Raw genomic sequence first — 13339 nt, 5'->3', positions numbered from 1 at the left:
TAATAAAGGGTTGCAAAAATACTACACCGTAATCAGATACATGTATTTCAGAACTGTACCCACAATTCAGAACTTTGTCATACGTAAGATATTATGCAAACTTGTTCAATGCAAAGTGAAACGTTGTTTTCAGTTTAGTATCATTTGCACGTGAAGTTTCAAATAGCACTAGTGCTGTCATTAATACAATTGAAAATTATTTCTTCTCGACCCATTTAACTTATTGAATTTTCCATTAGGTTTGATGTACACTCTAAAAAGCTGAGGTCTAGTCAATTACAATTTCAGTATATACAATTGCATGGAAACAGAGTTCTTTAAGTGATTAAAAAAAAAAATCATTAAGCGATCAATGTACAGTCTGTGACTCGCAAATGTTATGTAGTATATTTTTCTTGCTTCTTTGTTATATCTAATACGTGTCGATTAATAGGCAGGTCTTGAATGAAATACATTTTCCCCTTCATGGTGATGAGACAAAACTGTGGAGAGCTATGGTATTTAGCAAAATTTCCATCGATTTCCACATTCGTTGCAAAGCACGAAAGTAGTCATAGGTTCATCAGCTGAACGCGTTTGTACTTGGTTGTAAGTGCAGTTGCGTTTTTTGCATTTTCCGCATTTTAATAAATCAGTTTTCGTTCCTTGTACTGTAGCAAGTTGCGCATCGTTGATTGCTTCCTTTTTAAATTGTTCTCTTAACTGTTTTATCTCATCGCTCGCCATTTCTTCTGCAGTCATAACGGCAAGTCGAGCAGGAGTTATTGCACCAGCAATGAAGTTAGTTCGAAGAGTAGGATTTTTAGCATCGCGTAAATTAGCAACCCTGCTACGCACCTAGGGAATTAAACAAGACATACAAAATTACATTTCTCGTTTACGCAGAAATTCGAAAATATACAAAAACTGAAAATTTACCCTGTTTTTATATCTGTTATCTGTATTTTTAAATTCTGCATAAATAGCTTCCTCCAATTCTTCAGCCAATTCCTCCGGACTAGCGCAACCTTCCATAGCACCTCCATCAACCCTTAAAGCTGATACTAATAATTCTCTACATTTGAGTCTAACAGCATCTGTTGTAGTAGGAGCAGGGAACGTCGATTGTTTCCTTTGAAAATCTTTGTGAGATTTATCATCTTTCATCTTAACATCAGTTCCATCCATATTATCTTTATCTTTTTTCTGATCTCCATCATCCTTATTTTTCTCTGATTTGTCATCTCTCTTCTTTGAACTGCTCGAGGAAGTAGAATCCTTTTCTTTATTGGATCCTAAATGAAGAAATATATTAATGTATAATTTCAATTTACTTAATGAATCATCATTTTTATTTTAATAAACTTATTTCCTTACCAGACAAAAATTTCTTCCAATTTTTTATGAGAGTTTTGGATAACGATATAACTTCTTCATCTCTGCTTGATTTCCTTAATGCATTTACAGTCATACCGATACGTGTTTTAGTCAGAAGTTCTAAATCAACGGGTAACTTCTGTAATATTTTGAGTAACTCCAATGCTTGTTCCTGACCCTGCAATTAAAATATTTATTGTTATTCAATGCAAAGAAACAAAATATAAATAAGGATAAGTCATTGATATTTTATAATATAAATTATATATATCACAACTTAATACTTCTTATGGTATAACAAATTTAGACTTAAAGATATTTATTCTTTTTCCTTTTATCGTTATTTATTATGTAATTTAATATATTCGTACTGCATGCATTTATTTTTAAAACGCATATGGTTAACTTTATTCAATTATATAGTTTGTACTGATAACAGATAATTTTACCTGAACAATAATTTACATAAACACATTCAAAGTACAGAGTAGGTCATTTTTTAATGCTAAATTAACACAACATAACATTTTTAATAATGAGTTTACCTCTAAAATAGGTAATGGAATATGCAATGCATACGAAAATAAAGTTTATAATGAGAATCTGATTTAACCTTTGCAAAATTTCATTAAGGTGTTAAAATTAGAATACTAGATATTTAAGCTCTACAATACATCGAGTACCTTAGATAACGCAAACACCGATTATACACAGAAAAAACGAACACACGAATATTACCCTCCTAAACAAAAATTGTTTTCAATAATACAATCGCGCACGTTGAACGTTTAAACAATATCGTAATAATCGTATTGTAACTTGAAAGAGAGCTTCGTTTTCGGTAAGCAGCTCTAATGTGTCGAACGATACACAACTATCTTTATTTTACTCACTTACTCACCGTCCCGTCACCGCTCGACATCTTGTTCAATTTCTTCTGAATCCGCAGCACTTCTTCCTCGGCACTCATCGTGAAAATTTGATAGATTTTACACAAAAAACCAATATAAACACATGTAACACACGGGACAAGGGAACAACAAACTCCCGAGTACGCTTGTAACCGTGGCTTGCGATGCGGAGTTCGATACTGGGTAGCAACTCGTTGCGCGTTCAGGTTTAACTGTCGCGTGTGAAAACATTTACCTTACTCACCACTAGATGGTTATAAACAGCTACCAATTCTCACAAGTTATCCAAAAACATTTATTAATTTGAATTTTAAAAAACTTTGTTTTGCACGTGGTTACGAAAAAAATGCATATGTTATAAGATGTAACTATTAATTATACTTTGAGGAATAATAAAATTGTAGCTGGTAAATTTTATTGTTTTATTAAACATCTTCATGATATAAAATTCATAATTATATGTATAAATATAATTAATTTTAATAAACTTTAGTATAAATTCGAATGATAATAATTTATTACTCATGCTCACGTAAAATATTATTTATCAATTTAGATTTTTCATTGTGTATAATTGATAAAGTGTTTTACTAATTCCTGCACCAATCAAACGTTTCTTACTTCCAAATTGGATACTCGATAATAAGGACTCCGCGTTGCAATCGGATTCTTGTACAGCATCAAATAACGTTCGTGGAGTTGGATAACATTCGACAATTGCAAAAGCTTTGTCTATAGATATTCCTTTTAATTGTAATAGTTGACGAATGAACATTTCGCTTACTTTAAACATCTGAAAAAGTAAAATGTTTAGTTGCACAAGCATTACTCAATTTATCGTATGATATAAAAATTTCATACCTTCTGCTTAGATGCTGCTTTATTAAACTCTTTAAATTCCATAAGACTGATAGTATCATTCGAAATATCGATTTGCGTAAGAGCTTCCTTTTTGCAGCTTTCCAAATTTTTGTTCTAAAAGAAAAGAAAATCGGTTCAGGAAAGAGTACATTAATTTTTTAAATTGAAATAATTTCTTAACACGAGCTACATACTTTAAAAACTTTATTTAAAATTCTTGTTAATGATGACAAATAAAACATAGAATCTTTATGGGTTTTTGTATATTTCACCGAAAATCCGTCTTGTATTAGAGTATTAATAGAAGCTTGCATCAGTGCTGAATGTGGTATTGTTAATCTTTGACCTTTATCATACTCTTCAATTATATACATAAGATTTTCAATACCAGATTGCTTCAATCGAAACTGTGTGAGACAATTTTCTGTAGGATCATTTAAAAATATATAAATACAACAAATTAGAAATAATTATTGTACTACCTTTTGTTCATGAAACCTTCCATCTGTAATACTTGCACACAAGTCGTCTATTCTCTTCCTTTCTACTATATAAGGTAGAACCAATTCATTTTTTGTGGTTCTACATCTGGCAATCCATGCAAAGTCGCCAACTTTTAAATGACGTACCTCATACAATGTATTAAGTTCTGATAATTCCCGTTTTGTAGCGTCATGTTGTGATTTTGTTTTAACACTAAAATAATTTTTTTTTTAACTTCATAACATATTCATATGAAAGTTTATGAAGTAAAACGTACCCACAAGTTTCTTGTGTATCAACTAGTAGTATTATATCAAATTTATTTGATTCTAAATAGATATTTCTTTGAAGATTATCAGTATGATTTTTTATACAACTTTCAACCTCTTTTGATTTTTTTTGTGGTTTCCTTATGTCAGTATTATTTTCCTTAGATTTCTGTTTTACAGGACTCTTGTCAGGTTGTTCAGTATTTCTTTCATCATCAACAAATTCTACAGTTGGAGATTTACAAATTTGTGGAAATTTACTTAAACTGTGCTGTGTATTTTCATAGCATACTTCAGCTGTTTCTATATTTATATCTCTGTCATTAGGACTTTCTGTATTTTTATTTAATTTCTGTGTAAACAATAATTTTGAACATGTTTGAATTTTCTTTAAATCAGAAGAATTAATTAAATTTACATCAATATCAGTGATTTCACATATCTTCTTTGCAATATTTACTCCATGTTCTGTAAGGTTATACCTATAGGAGATACAGTTCTATAAATATAAAATTTGCTATTATCGCCGATGTCAGTTAATTACCTAATTGGTGCACCTCTCATGGAAATTAAACCAATATCAAATAAATCTGTAATTGAAACTTTTGATCGATGATCACACAATTCTTCTACTTCATCTAGCAATTCTACCTCATTCATAAACCCTAGCAGAATGACAATAATCATATAAGTTTAACATTAAAGAGTCAATGCTGCAAAAATTAAAAATATTATTTGAATAATACCTGGAGAACCAGATTTTTGTGCTTTCTTATATAAAATCAATACAATGGCATACTTTTGCAGATTCCATGATGATAAATCTAATTCTTCAAATACTGCCAGTTCTGTCTTAAAATAAAAAAAAGAGCGTATTAAATTAATTCTATTAAATTATTATATAAATGCACTTACCCTTTGAATATTCTTTGTAATTTCTGGTGATTTATGCTTTTTGTTAGACGCACGTTCCTCATTGTAATCGCAATGTAAACAAACAATATCTTCAGGATCTATAGATCCTTCATTCAGAGCTTTATACTCTTCAAGTTTTCTATCTAACATCAAGCACAATTTTTTGCCAAAATGTTGCAATATTATACAGTCTTTGCCAGATTTTAATGGCAAGGGATATTTTTTTAAAGAAGCTAATGCTTTCGAAAGAGGATATTGTAAATCGGATCTTTTCGATGCAGCCTCTTTCCTCCATTCTTCCAACCAAAGCTCAAACAATGGATTGGGTTTCTTTGGCTTAAGTTTTATTCGTTTCATGTTTAATTACCGTTCTGTATCAGAACATTCAGATATTTTGTTTTTATTAATAATACTTCCAAAACAAAACTCATCGAAACTAAAACATAACCTAGTACAACCTACAGCCACCAACTGCCACCAACGACACGTACGATCTGGCCCCGCACGAACCCGGGCCGGGTTTTTTCAAGCATGCGCACCCAGAATGACCGTTAGCAGTATCGTATCCACGATAACAGGATGGGTGCTATGGCTATTGTTGTGGCTATGAGCGCGAAATCATGAATCCAGGGTATCCCAAAAATGTTGTAACACCTTGAAAGGGGTGGTGCAGGAGATGATTTGAAACAACTTTTTCCTTAGCAAAAATGTTGTCCGAGGCTTCGTTGAGGAGATATCAATGGAAAACACTGACCAATCAGAGCGCGAATATGCCGGTTGAGCGTAGGCTACGCGCTAGGCGGCCGCGCTCATTCGCTACCGCGGCCACTCCATTAGTATACTCGCGCTCTGATTGGTCAGTGTTTTCCGTTAATATCTCCTCAACGAAGCCTCGGACAACATTTTCGCTAAGGAAAAAGTTATTTCAAATCACCTCCCGAACCACCTCTTTCAAGGTGCTACAACATTTTTGGGACACCCTGTATATTGTCCTATATTTATCCTCAATATATGAATATATTTATAAAATTATGCAAAGGTAATTAAGATACCCCTTTTTAGAAGTGCGTATACTTCATTGATGCTATGCTGGGATCACTGCAAGAGTTTCGTCTCTGTTAAACTCTGTAATCATTGGTGATTTCAGTTGATTTACAATGGCGGTATCAGATGTTGTCACTTGTCAGTGACATTCAGCGTTTATCTTAAGTGGAACGGTTTCATAAATGTAAAATTGAAAATGTAATATCAATTGTCATGTGATTAGAATTACTAATACAAAATGGTACCGACCGGTATTCTGTGTATTCCAATTGTTACTGCTTTCTTCTACTGGAATAATCTGTTATGGTGCTACGTTTTCGGTGTGTTAACCGTATCTTGTTTCCTGTTGGGATGTTTAATTGTTATGTTCATAAATATTGCTCTGTCTCCGAAACATCAAACTGGTGCAGGCACTTTAAAAACAGTTGCGGAGATGGATGCTTTTCATAATTTATTAATGGTATGTACTATTAAAAGTTATTGAAAATGGTTATAATACTTTTGAAACATGTATGCATATGTTTTTATCAATACAGTTTTTAATCGTATTGAAAAGAAAGCTGAATCTGCTATATAGAATGTGACATTAACGCTTCTTTGTTGTATACATTTTTCTGTTTATACATATATAGATAAGATAAAGATATCAGCTGTTATAAAAATAGTAATCTATGTAATATATCATTTATCAATGTACATTTAGAAGTATACATTCAGTTCTTATCAAAATATCCTTTTCATTCCTTGATAAGTATTTTAATCCAGAAATTGACATATATTTTTATTGAGATACAATTGTTATTACTTAAAATTTCCTTTACAGATAATAATTGATATACTAATAACATTTCAGGAAGGATATGTGGTTCAAACTTCAAGTACCAAAAAACATACACGTTACCCAATGGTTTTTACTCGAATGGTAGATGGAGCACTGCAAAATTTGTTAGATTTAGTATTTCAAGACTTTGTTGGAGTCTGGCTTGATGAATTGGCTTTTAAGTCTGAACAAATAGTAAACAATATGAAACAAGATATATGGGGTGCAATTCAAAGCCTTCATGATCGCTTATCAAAAGTAGATCATACGAAACTAGTCGTTTATAATATTGTAAATAAAATTACTTTTCATTTCGAAAAAATTAGGATTGCTCAAGCTGCTTCGTAAGTTTCAATAAATTTTTTTTAATTACTATATACTTATATCCAAAACCATACCCAGTACTTTTTTAAAGAATATTACATTTATAACTTGTATATTGTATTTATTACATTAACGTTTAATTAACTCTAAGATGACTACATGATCTTTTTTATATCAAATGGTCCCTGACTAATCTCAATAAAAATAATTATATACATTGAATGACTTTCTTCCTGAATAGGCTTAACTACTTAGGCTTCTAAAATGTAAAACCATTAACTATAGTTTATTTAGCTTATATCTAAATCTGTCTCTACATGGAATTCATAAATTTACTTGTTTGAGTTGGCATACAATGTGTTGAATGTGTAAAATACCAAATGGGACCTTTAATTAGCCGCAGATCAAAATTATTTAATTTCAATCAATTTAAAATAACTTTCAAACTTATAATCATGGTATCGTATTAAAGATGTTAAAAGAGAAAATTGTCTTTCAAGTATTAGCTGAATTAAGTCAATGAGTTATGAACAAAATGGTGAGATCCTTGATGAATCCTACTCAGTTGTCTTAGGGTTAATGTAGAACAATTTCTAACAAAAAAAAAGGGTATAAGAAGTGTGAAATTATATTTAGAATATATTTAAAAGTTTTCCATTTTGGAAATTTTTTTTTCTGGGTACGTTTTCATAAATAACTTGTAGAATAAATATTATAATATGAATAGGTCAGAAGGCGAAGATCCTGTATTTATTTTATCAGCACATTTAATGTCACCTACATCTGAGTTAGATTACTTAAGAAAAGTCAGTGAATTATACATTTTATTTTTATTACCACGTTGTTATTCTCTTGCACCAATGAAATATTTACTGAGAGAAATTCTTGCATGTAAAAGTAAGTTTAATAGATAGAACTATTCAATCATACAACTGTGTATGCATTATACAATTTATTTTATACCTTGTATATTTTTAGTATTAAAACCAGCAATAGATTTAATAACAGATCCAGACTATATCAATCAAAAAATTTTATCATATATCGATCAGCAACAACTTGCAGAAGCTATGCATAGGAAAACTTATGAATATGCAGAATCGTTTGAAGACTTTATTCGGATGATAAAAAGTTCCAAGGATTTAGAAGTTCTTAAGCATATTAGATACAATATTGTTACCGAAATTATGCAAGCTACAACAATACAAAATATTAAAAGAGCACAAGGTTTAGATCCAGACAATAATGCATTTGGAAAATCTGATGTTATTCAAGCTCGAAAATTGAAGAGGTACATCAGTCAATTGACATATGCTAAAGATACATGTGAATGTCACATGCAAACATTAGGATGGAATGGATATCCTGTTCAGGTTACAAAAATACTTTTGTTAGGTATAAGTCAGTATCAAATATATTTAACAATAATGTTTTGTAGGCTACCGATGTACCTGACTCTGCAGTAATTGCAGAAGAACGGATATTGCCATTGCAATATATTTTGGATAATGTAATAGGTCGAAAATACCTTTCACAGTTTCTTGAACAAGTTGCTAGTCAAGATTTGATCGGGTATTGGGCAGCTGTACAAGAACTACGCAATGCAGATAAATTCAATTGGCATCAATTAGGTGCTGAAATCTTTTATACATATATTACGTCTCCTACCGCTGAAATAAAAGTGGATAGAGCTATTCGGAAAAAAATGGAAAGCTTTTTACTGGGTGATATAGGGCCAAATGTATTTTATGAGGTTCAAGATAGTGTTGTTAAAACTTTGGAAGACAAATATTATCCATCATTTGTGGTTAGCGAACAGTATAAAAATATGCAAGAAGCATTACTTAATGAAAGAACAGAAGGTTAGTATACATCTCTTACCGTTATCGTTAAAAATACCATATTATTTACTAAAAACTGTTATTTCTAATGTAACAGTGTACTAAATTCTTGTCATAAATTGATTTTTAGACTTAATAGAAGATCGTCGTATGACAAATGGAACATTATCAGAAAATGTGTCTCTACTTGTTGGAGAACATTCAAACTATGCTCGCTGTAAGTTGGATCAGCTGCAAGAAAAATTAAACAACAAAATGCAGGCTTTACAAGCATTAAAATCCTCGTTAAAACCAGAAAGCAAAGTTTTGAATTTATTAACTAAAGAGGTTGAATGGTTACAAAGTGAGAAAAGACAATTAGAAGCACATTTAACCCACACAGAAATGTGGGCAGAGCATTTAGGTCACTGGAGAGCAGAAGTACAAAGTGCTGAGGTAAACTTTAAATTATTCTTTATTAAAATTTAAAAAGGAAAACAATATAAATTCAAATACAAAATCCTCATTGTTAATTAATCATTTTAATTGCAACTATAATTCCTAAATAGATACCAGACAATGGAGAATCTCCACAATATGTGTTGGTTGTCCACATGATGCAAGATGAAGGTAACAATGATAGTATATGTAGTGGTTGGGTAGTATTGAGAAAATTACAGGAATTTCAAGACCTACACAGAAAACTTCGTCAACTTTGTCCTAACGTAAAAAATTTAGATTTACCATCGCAACCTTTGAAGTTCTTCGGAAAGTCCGATAAAAATAGTTTGGACAAGGATAGAATGCAAATACAGAAATATCTAAATGTAAATTTCCTAAATATTGCCTCTATACAATAAAGGATTGTTTTAGATGTTTCAAAAATTATATTTAATTTTTTCAGTTTGTTTTAGAGGATGAAAAACTGAATCAAAGCGAGGCTTTATATACATTTCTTAGTCCGAGTTCCGAGCATTTAAAATATGCACCTCCATCTCCTAAAAAATCGCGATTCTCTTTATCAACGTTGTTCAAAACGTATGTAGGTATTTTATTTATCACTGCATTCTTTACAAATTTAATTTATAACATTTATTTTAGATCTACTAATAGCAGTGAACTTCGTGATAAAGAAGATGAAGAAGATTATTCGTTATTATTAGACGATACTGATAGTAGTCGATCAGTTATAGATGGATACTTGAGCGTTAACAAAGATGCAATAGCAGAACCTCTCTATACGCTTTTGGGTGAAATTTTTGATTTACGAGGTGTATTTCGTTGGCTTCGACGTTCGTTAATTACTTTTGTCCAAATTACTTATGGCCGAACTATCAATAGGTATATTAATAAAGTTTTCCTATATAACCTAAATATTCCTAATATAACCTTTGGCACTTTAAAGTCCCCTTTGAGCGGTCATCGGAAATCTAGCAAACTTTATTACTGATTATCCAGAATAAACTTACGTGAACGTAAAATTTAAAAATCATTTGCATATTTTCCAATAAAATAGCTCAGAGTGCAAAAGGTTAAAAATATCTTGTTAACATTCGAAATACAACTATCAATGTAATTCTTAGACAAATTAGGGACACTATTGCGTGGGTATTCTCAGAACCGATGCTTCATTATTATATACAATTGTTTATGAAGTCTTGGTGGCCAAATGGCCATCTAGTTTCTGAGACAACTTTTCGTACAGATGAAGAAAAATTAAGAACTCGAGGTGAAGCTCGGAGACAATTCTTAAATAATGTACCTGAAGTTTTAACAAATTTAGTAGGCGCGCAAAGTGCTCAACGTGGTGCAATCAAAGTGTTTGATTCTTTGCAGAATACGAACTTAAACAAACAGTTATTTTATGTAAGTTATTGTTACATGAGTAAGCTAGTATGGTTTACATTTTACTTATTGTACACTTAATTTTTTTGTTGCAGGATATCTTTGAAGTTGTGATGTATGAGGTATTTCCAGAATTAACACGAAGAAAACATTCAGTATAATAAACTTCATTCATGTGTATTTTTTTACATTATTTCAGTAATCAGTATACGTATTTTGTATTAATCTACAAAAAGTCATATTTAAATTAAATAAATTTTATCTGTGTAATATAATAAAATCATATCGGATCAATGTATCCTACGAAAAATGATTATTGATTGACCTTTCTCGGGAGTATCTCATTAAAATAATTGTTTCACATGTATATTCAATCAATCAACTTAGTTCTTTAGATAACAAATTCTGTATTTTATTTACAGAATCTATTGCGATAAACTAATATTTATAGCATATAGAATATTATATTCCATTATAGAATTTATAAAGTCATTTTCCTTAATATCATGTTAGATTTAACTGTTCAAACATATTATAATAGAATTACATGTTACCCTCATAAATTTGTGTAGTTTAGATTGGTTTAAATTAGTTAGTCTAACAAGTTCTTGATAGAGGTCGCAGTATGCGCAGCAGTGACGCCGTGATGTCGGGTAAAAAGGGGTATCTTAATTACCCCTGCATAATTTTACAAATATATTCATGATTTAAGGATAAATGTAGGAAAGTATATAAATAATAAGGACAAATATATTTATGATTTTACGCTCATAGCATACCACAACAATAGCACCCCTCCTGTTACCCTGGATACGATACTGCTAACTGTCATTCTGACTGCGCATGCTCGAAAAAACCAGGCCGGCTAGCATCTCTGATGCGCAGTTTTTGTTGCTTTTTCTTAATTCAAAAACCCCACAATACTGCACAGCACTTTATCTGTAAAAGAATGCATAATATGTTAATAAATGAAGGGAAAACAATGGCTGAGTATTTGGTCGAAAGCGTGGAAGAATTGTGCGGTGACTTTAATAATAAAGTGGATCAAATTAATTTGTTAATTAAGCAAGTAATAATTTTATAAGAAATAGATGTTCAACTTAGTACCATTTGTATATATGGAAATTCTTCAGTGTATATATGTGTATATATAATTATTAATTCTTCATACAATATTTTATATTAAATAAAACAGATGAACTATATATAATTTATATAAGTAAATTTGCCTCACTATGGTTTTTCAAGCTTATGGAAGTAAGGGAAGCAATTAATAAGCATAAAAGAGATGGATATTATTTGGAATCACATTTTTCTGCCTTATCAATGAATGTATGGGCAGGACAAGTCAAATATTGCGAATTACAGAAAAAAGAAGTTCACATTAGAAAAGTATTATCTGACACAACAAAAGGCGTTGACTTTAAATATCAAGAATTAAGAAACTTGAAACTAAAGAGGACAAACATTTCCTTCGAACAATGGTTTTTTTAATTCTTAGTTAATATTTTAAATTACACTATTATTGTGGATAAGAATTTTTCCATAGTATTAAAGAGTATCAAAATGGAAATTTGCATACCAATTATTGCAAATCTTTTTAACTGTAGAATTTTATAATCTTTTTAGCAGTAATTTTCATAACAAATATAGAGGTTACGCAGATAACTTTATGAATGCACAAGTACAATACGTAAGTTTAATAATAAAGATTTTGCAGTATATTGTATTTCCAAATACAATGTCGTAATTATTTATAAGAAATGATTGATAAAATGTCTTTTTTTATAGTCAATTCAAAATTTATCAGAGGACTTGAAGCATTATCAGCAGGAATACAAAAAATTACAACATGAACTGCTATTGCAGTCAAAAGAATTGGAAAATCTAGAACCACAAGATGATCCAATTTGTATAAACACTGTTGAGGATGTAAAAGAAATATTAATAATTAATACTCTAAAGCGTGATACAATGTTAGCACAATAACTATAATTACAAGTTTATAATATTTTATTCTTATAATTTACATTATAATTTCAGCAAATTGATTATTTTAAATTTTTCTTACAGGGCAAGTAATTATTATAATAAAGGGCAAAAAATTAAATTTGCAGAATATACCCTGGAGATAATAGAAAACAAAATAAAACAGCAGAAAGCACTGCTTAACAATTGTTATAAATAATTTGTACCTGTGGTAAGAAATTTATTAATGTTAAGAAAATACTTATTATTATAATGTAATTATTATGTGTTAAATACTTATTATTATAATGTAATTATTATGTGTTAAGTAAATAAATAATTTTAATTTTCGATATACTATAATGCATTATTTTAGCTACATACTTTTGTACCTTTCCTTATTTAGGAAAAATACTACAAATAACATAAAGTATTTTTAAATCTAAGGGTAGCTAGCAAGGTCGCCACTTTCGTTACACCAACAGAGGGTCATATTAGATTAGGTTGTACCCTCAGCGGCGACGGATGAAAATAGTTCCTTCTTCGTCACCTTCTTGTCCCTTTCTTATCTGAAACATATTTGAAGGAACTGTTTCTGTCGATGTCATCTAATATCATATTTCTGCAAATTTTACCATAAATGAAGACTATCAATTTCAGAGTATTAATTTCCTTGAAATCAATTGATTTATTATGTTATTTTTTATTCGAAGTGTTTTATCT

The 13339-nt window shown here is 30.3% G+C and overlaps 3 protein-coding genes across 9 annotated transcripts; 1 reads left to right on the top strand and 2 right to left on the bottom strand.

Moving 5' to 3' along the window:
- Positions 1-29: 29 nt before the first annotated feature.
- On the bottom strand, positions 30-2458 carry LOC128886898 (transcription elongation factor S-II). 2 transcript variants are annotated; one of them, XM_054142145.1, is made up of 4 exons: positions 2258-2458; positions 1357-1534; positions 919-1274; positions 30-837 (listed from the first exon to the last, which is right to left on the bottom strand). In XM_054142145.1, the coding sequence occupies exons 1-4, from the start codon at positions 2324-2326 to the stop codon at positions 502-504; spliced, it is 939 nt and encodes a 312-aa protein (XP_053998120.1). In that variant the 5' UTR covers positions 2327-2458; the 3' UTR covers positions 30-501. The 2 variants fall into 2 exon arrangements, with proteins under 2 accessions (XP_053998120.1, XP_053998121.1); XM_054142146.1 differs by having other exon boundaries at positions 2250-2391.
- A 217-nt stretch (positions 2459-2675) lies between these two features.
- Positions 2676-5273, bottom strand: LOC128886894 (crossover junction endonuclease MUS81). The gene is made up of 8 exons (XM_054142141.1): positions 4796-5273; positions 4627-4732; positions 4425-4545; positions 3889-4362; positions 3611-3824; positions 3323-3535; positions 3129-3242; positions 2676-3060 (listed from the first exon to the last, which is right to left on the bottom strand). Exons 1-8 carry the CDS (start codon positions 5150-5152, stop codon positions 2815-2817), a joined length of 1845 nt encoding a protein of 614 aa, XP_053998116.1. The 5' UTR covers positions 5153-5273; the 3' UTR covers positions 2676-2814.
- Positions 5274-5926: 653 nt separating this feature from the next.
- Positions 5927-12912, top strand: LOC128886891 (sorting nexin-25-like). Of its 6 annotated transcripts, none has more exons than XM_054142134.1 (13): positions 5927-6299; positions 6693-7003; positions 7711-7880; positions 7962-8356; positions 8422-8845; positions 8955-9259; positions 9373-9630; positions 9708-10144; positions 10387-10669; positions 10744-11717; positions 12278-12341; positions 12440-12624; positions 12722-12912. In XM_054142134.1, exons 1-10 carry the CDS (start codon positions 6078-6080, stop codon positions 10807-10809), a joined length of 2871 nt encoding a protein of 956 aa, XP_053998109.1. In that variant the 5' UTR covers positions 5927-6077; the 3' UTR covers positions 10810-11717; positions 12278-12341; positions 12440-12624; positions 12722-12912. The 6 variants fall into 6 exon arrangements, with proteins under 6 accessions (XP_053998109.1, XP_053998105.1, XP_053998108.1 ...); XM_054142130.1 differs by having other exon boundaries at positions 11897-12341; XM_054142133.1 differs by having other exon boundaries at positions 10744-12132; positions 12281-12341.
- Positions 12913-13339: the final 427 nt, after the last annotated feature.

Source organism: Hylaeus anthracinus, unplaced genomic scaffold, assembly GCF_026225885.1.
Source record: "Hylaeus anthracinus isolate JK02 unplaced genomic scaffold, UHH_iyHylAnth1.0_haploid 11985, whole genome shotgun sequence".
NCBI lineage: Eukaryota > Metazoa > Arthropoda > Insecta > Hymenoptera > Colletidae > Hylaeus > Hylaeus anthracinus.
Note: the sequence above shows the minus strand (reverse complement) of the source record. Positions and strands in the feature narration are given on the sequence as shown.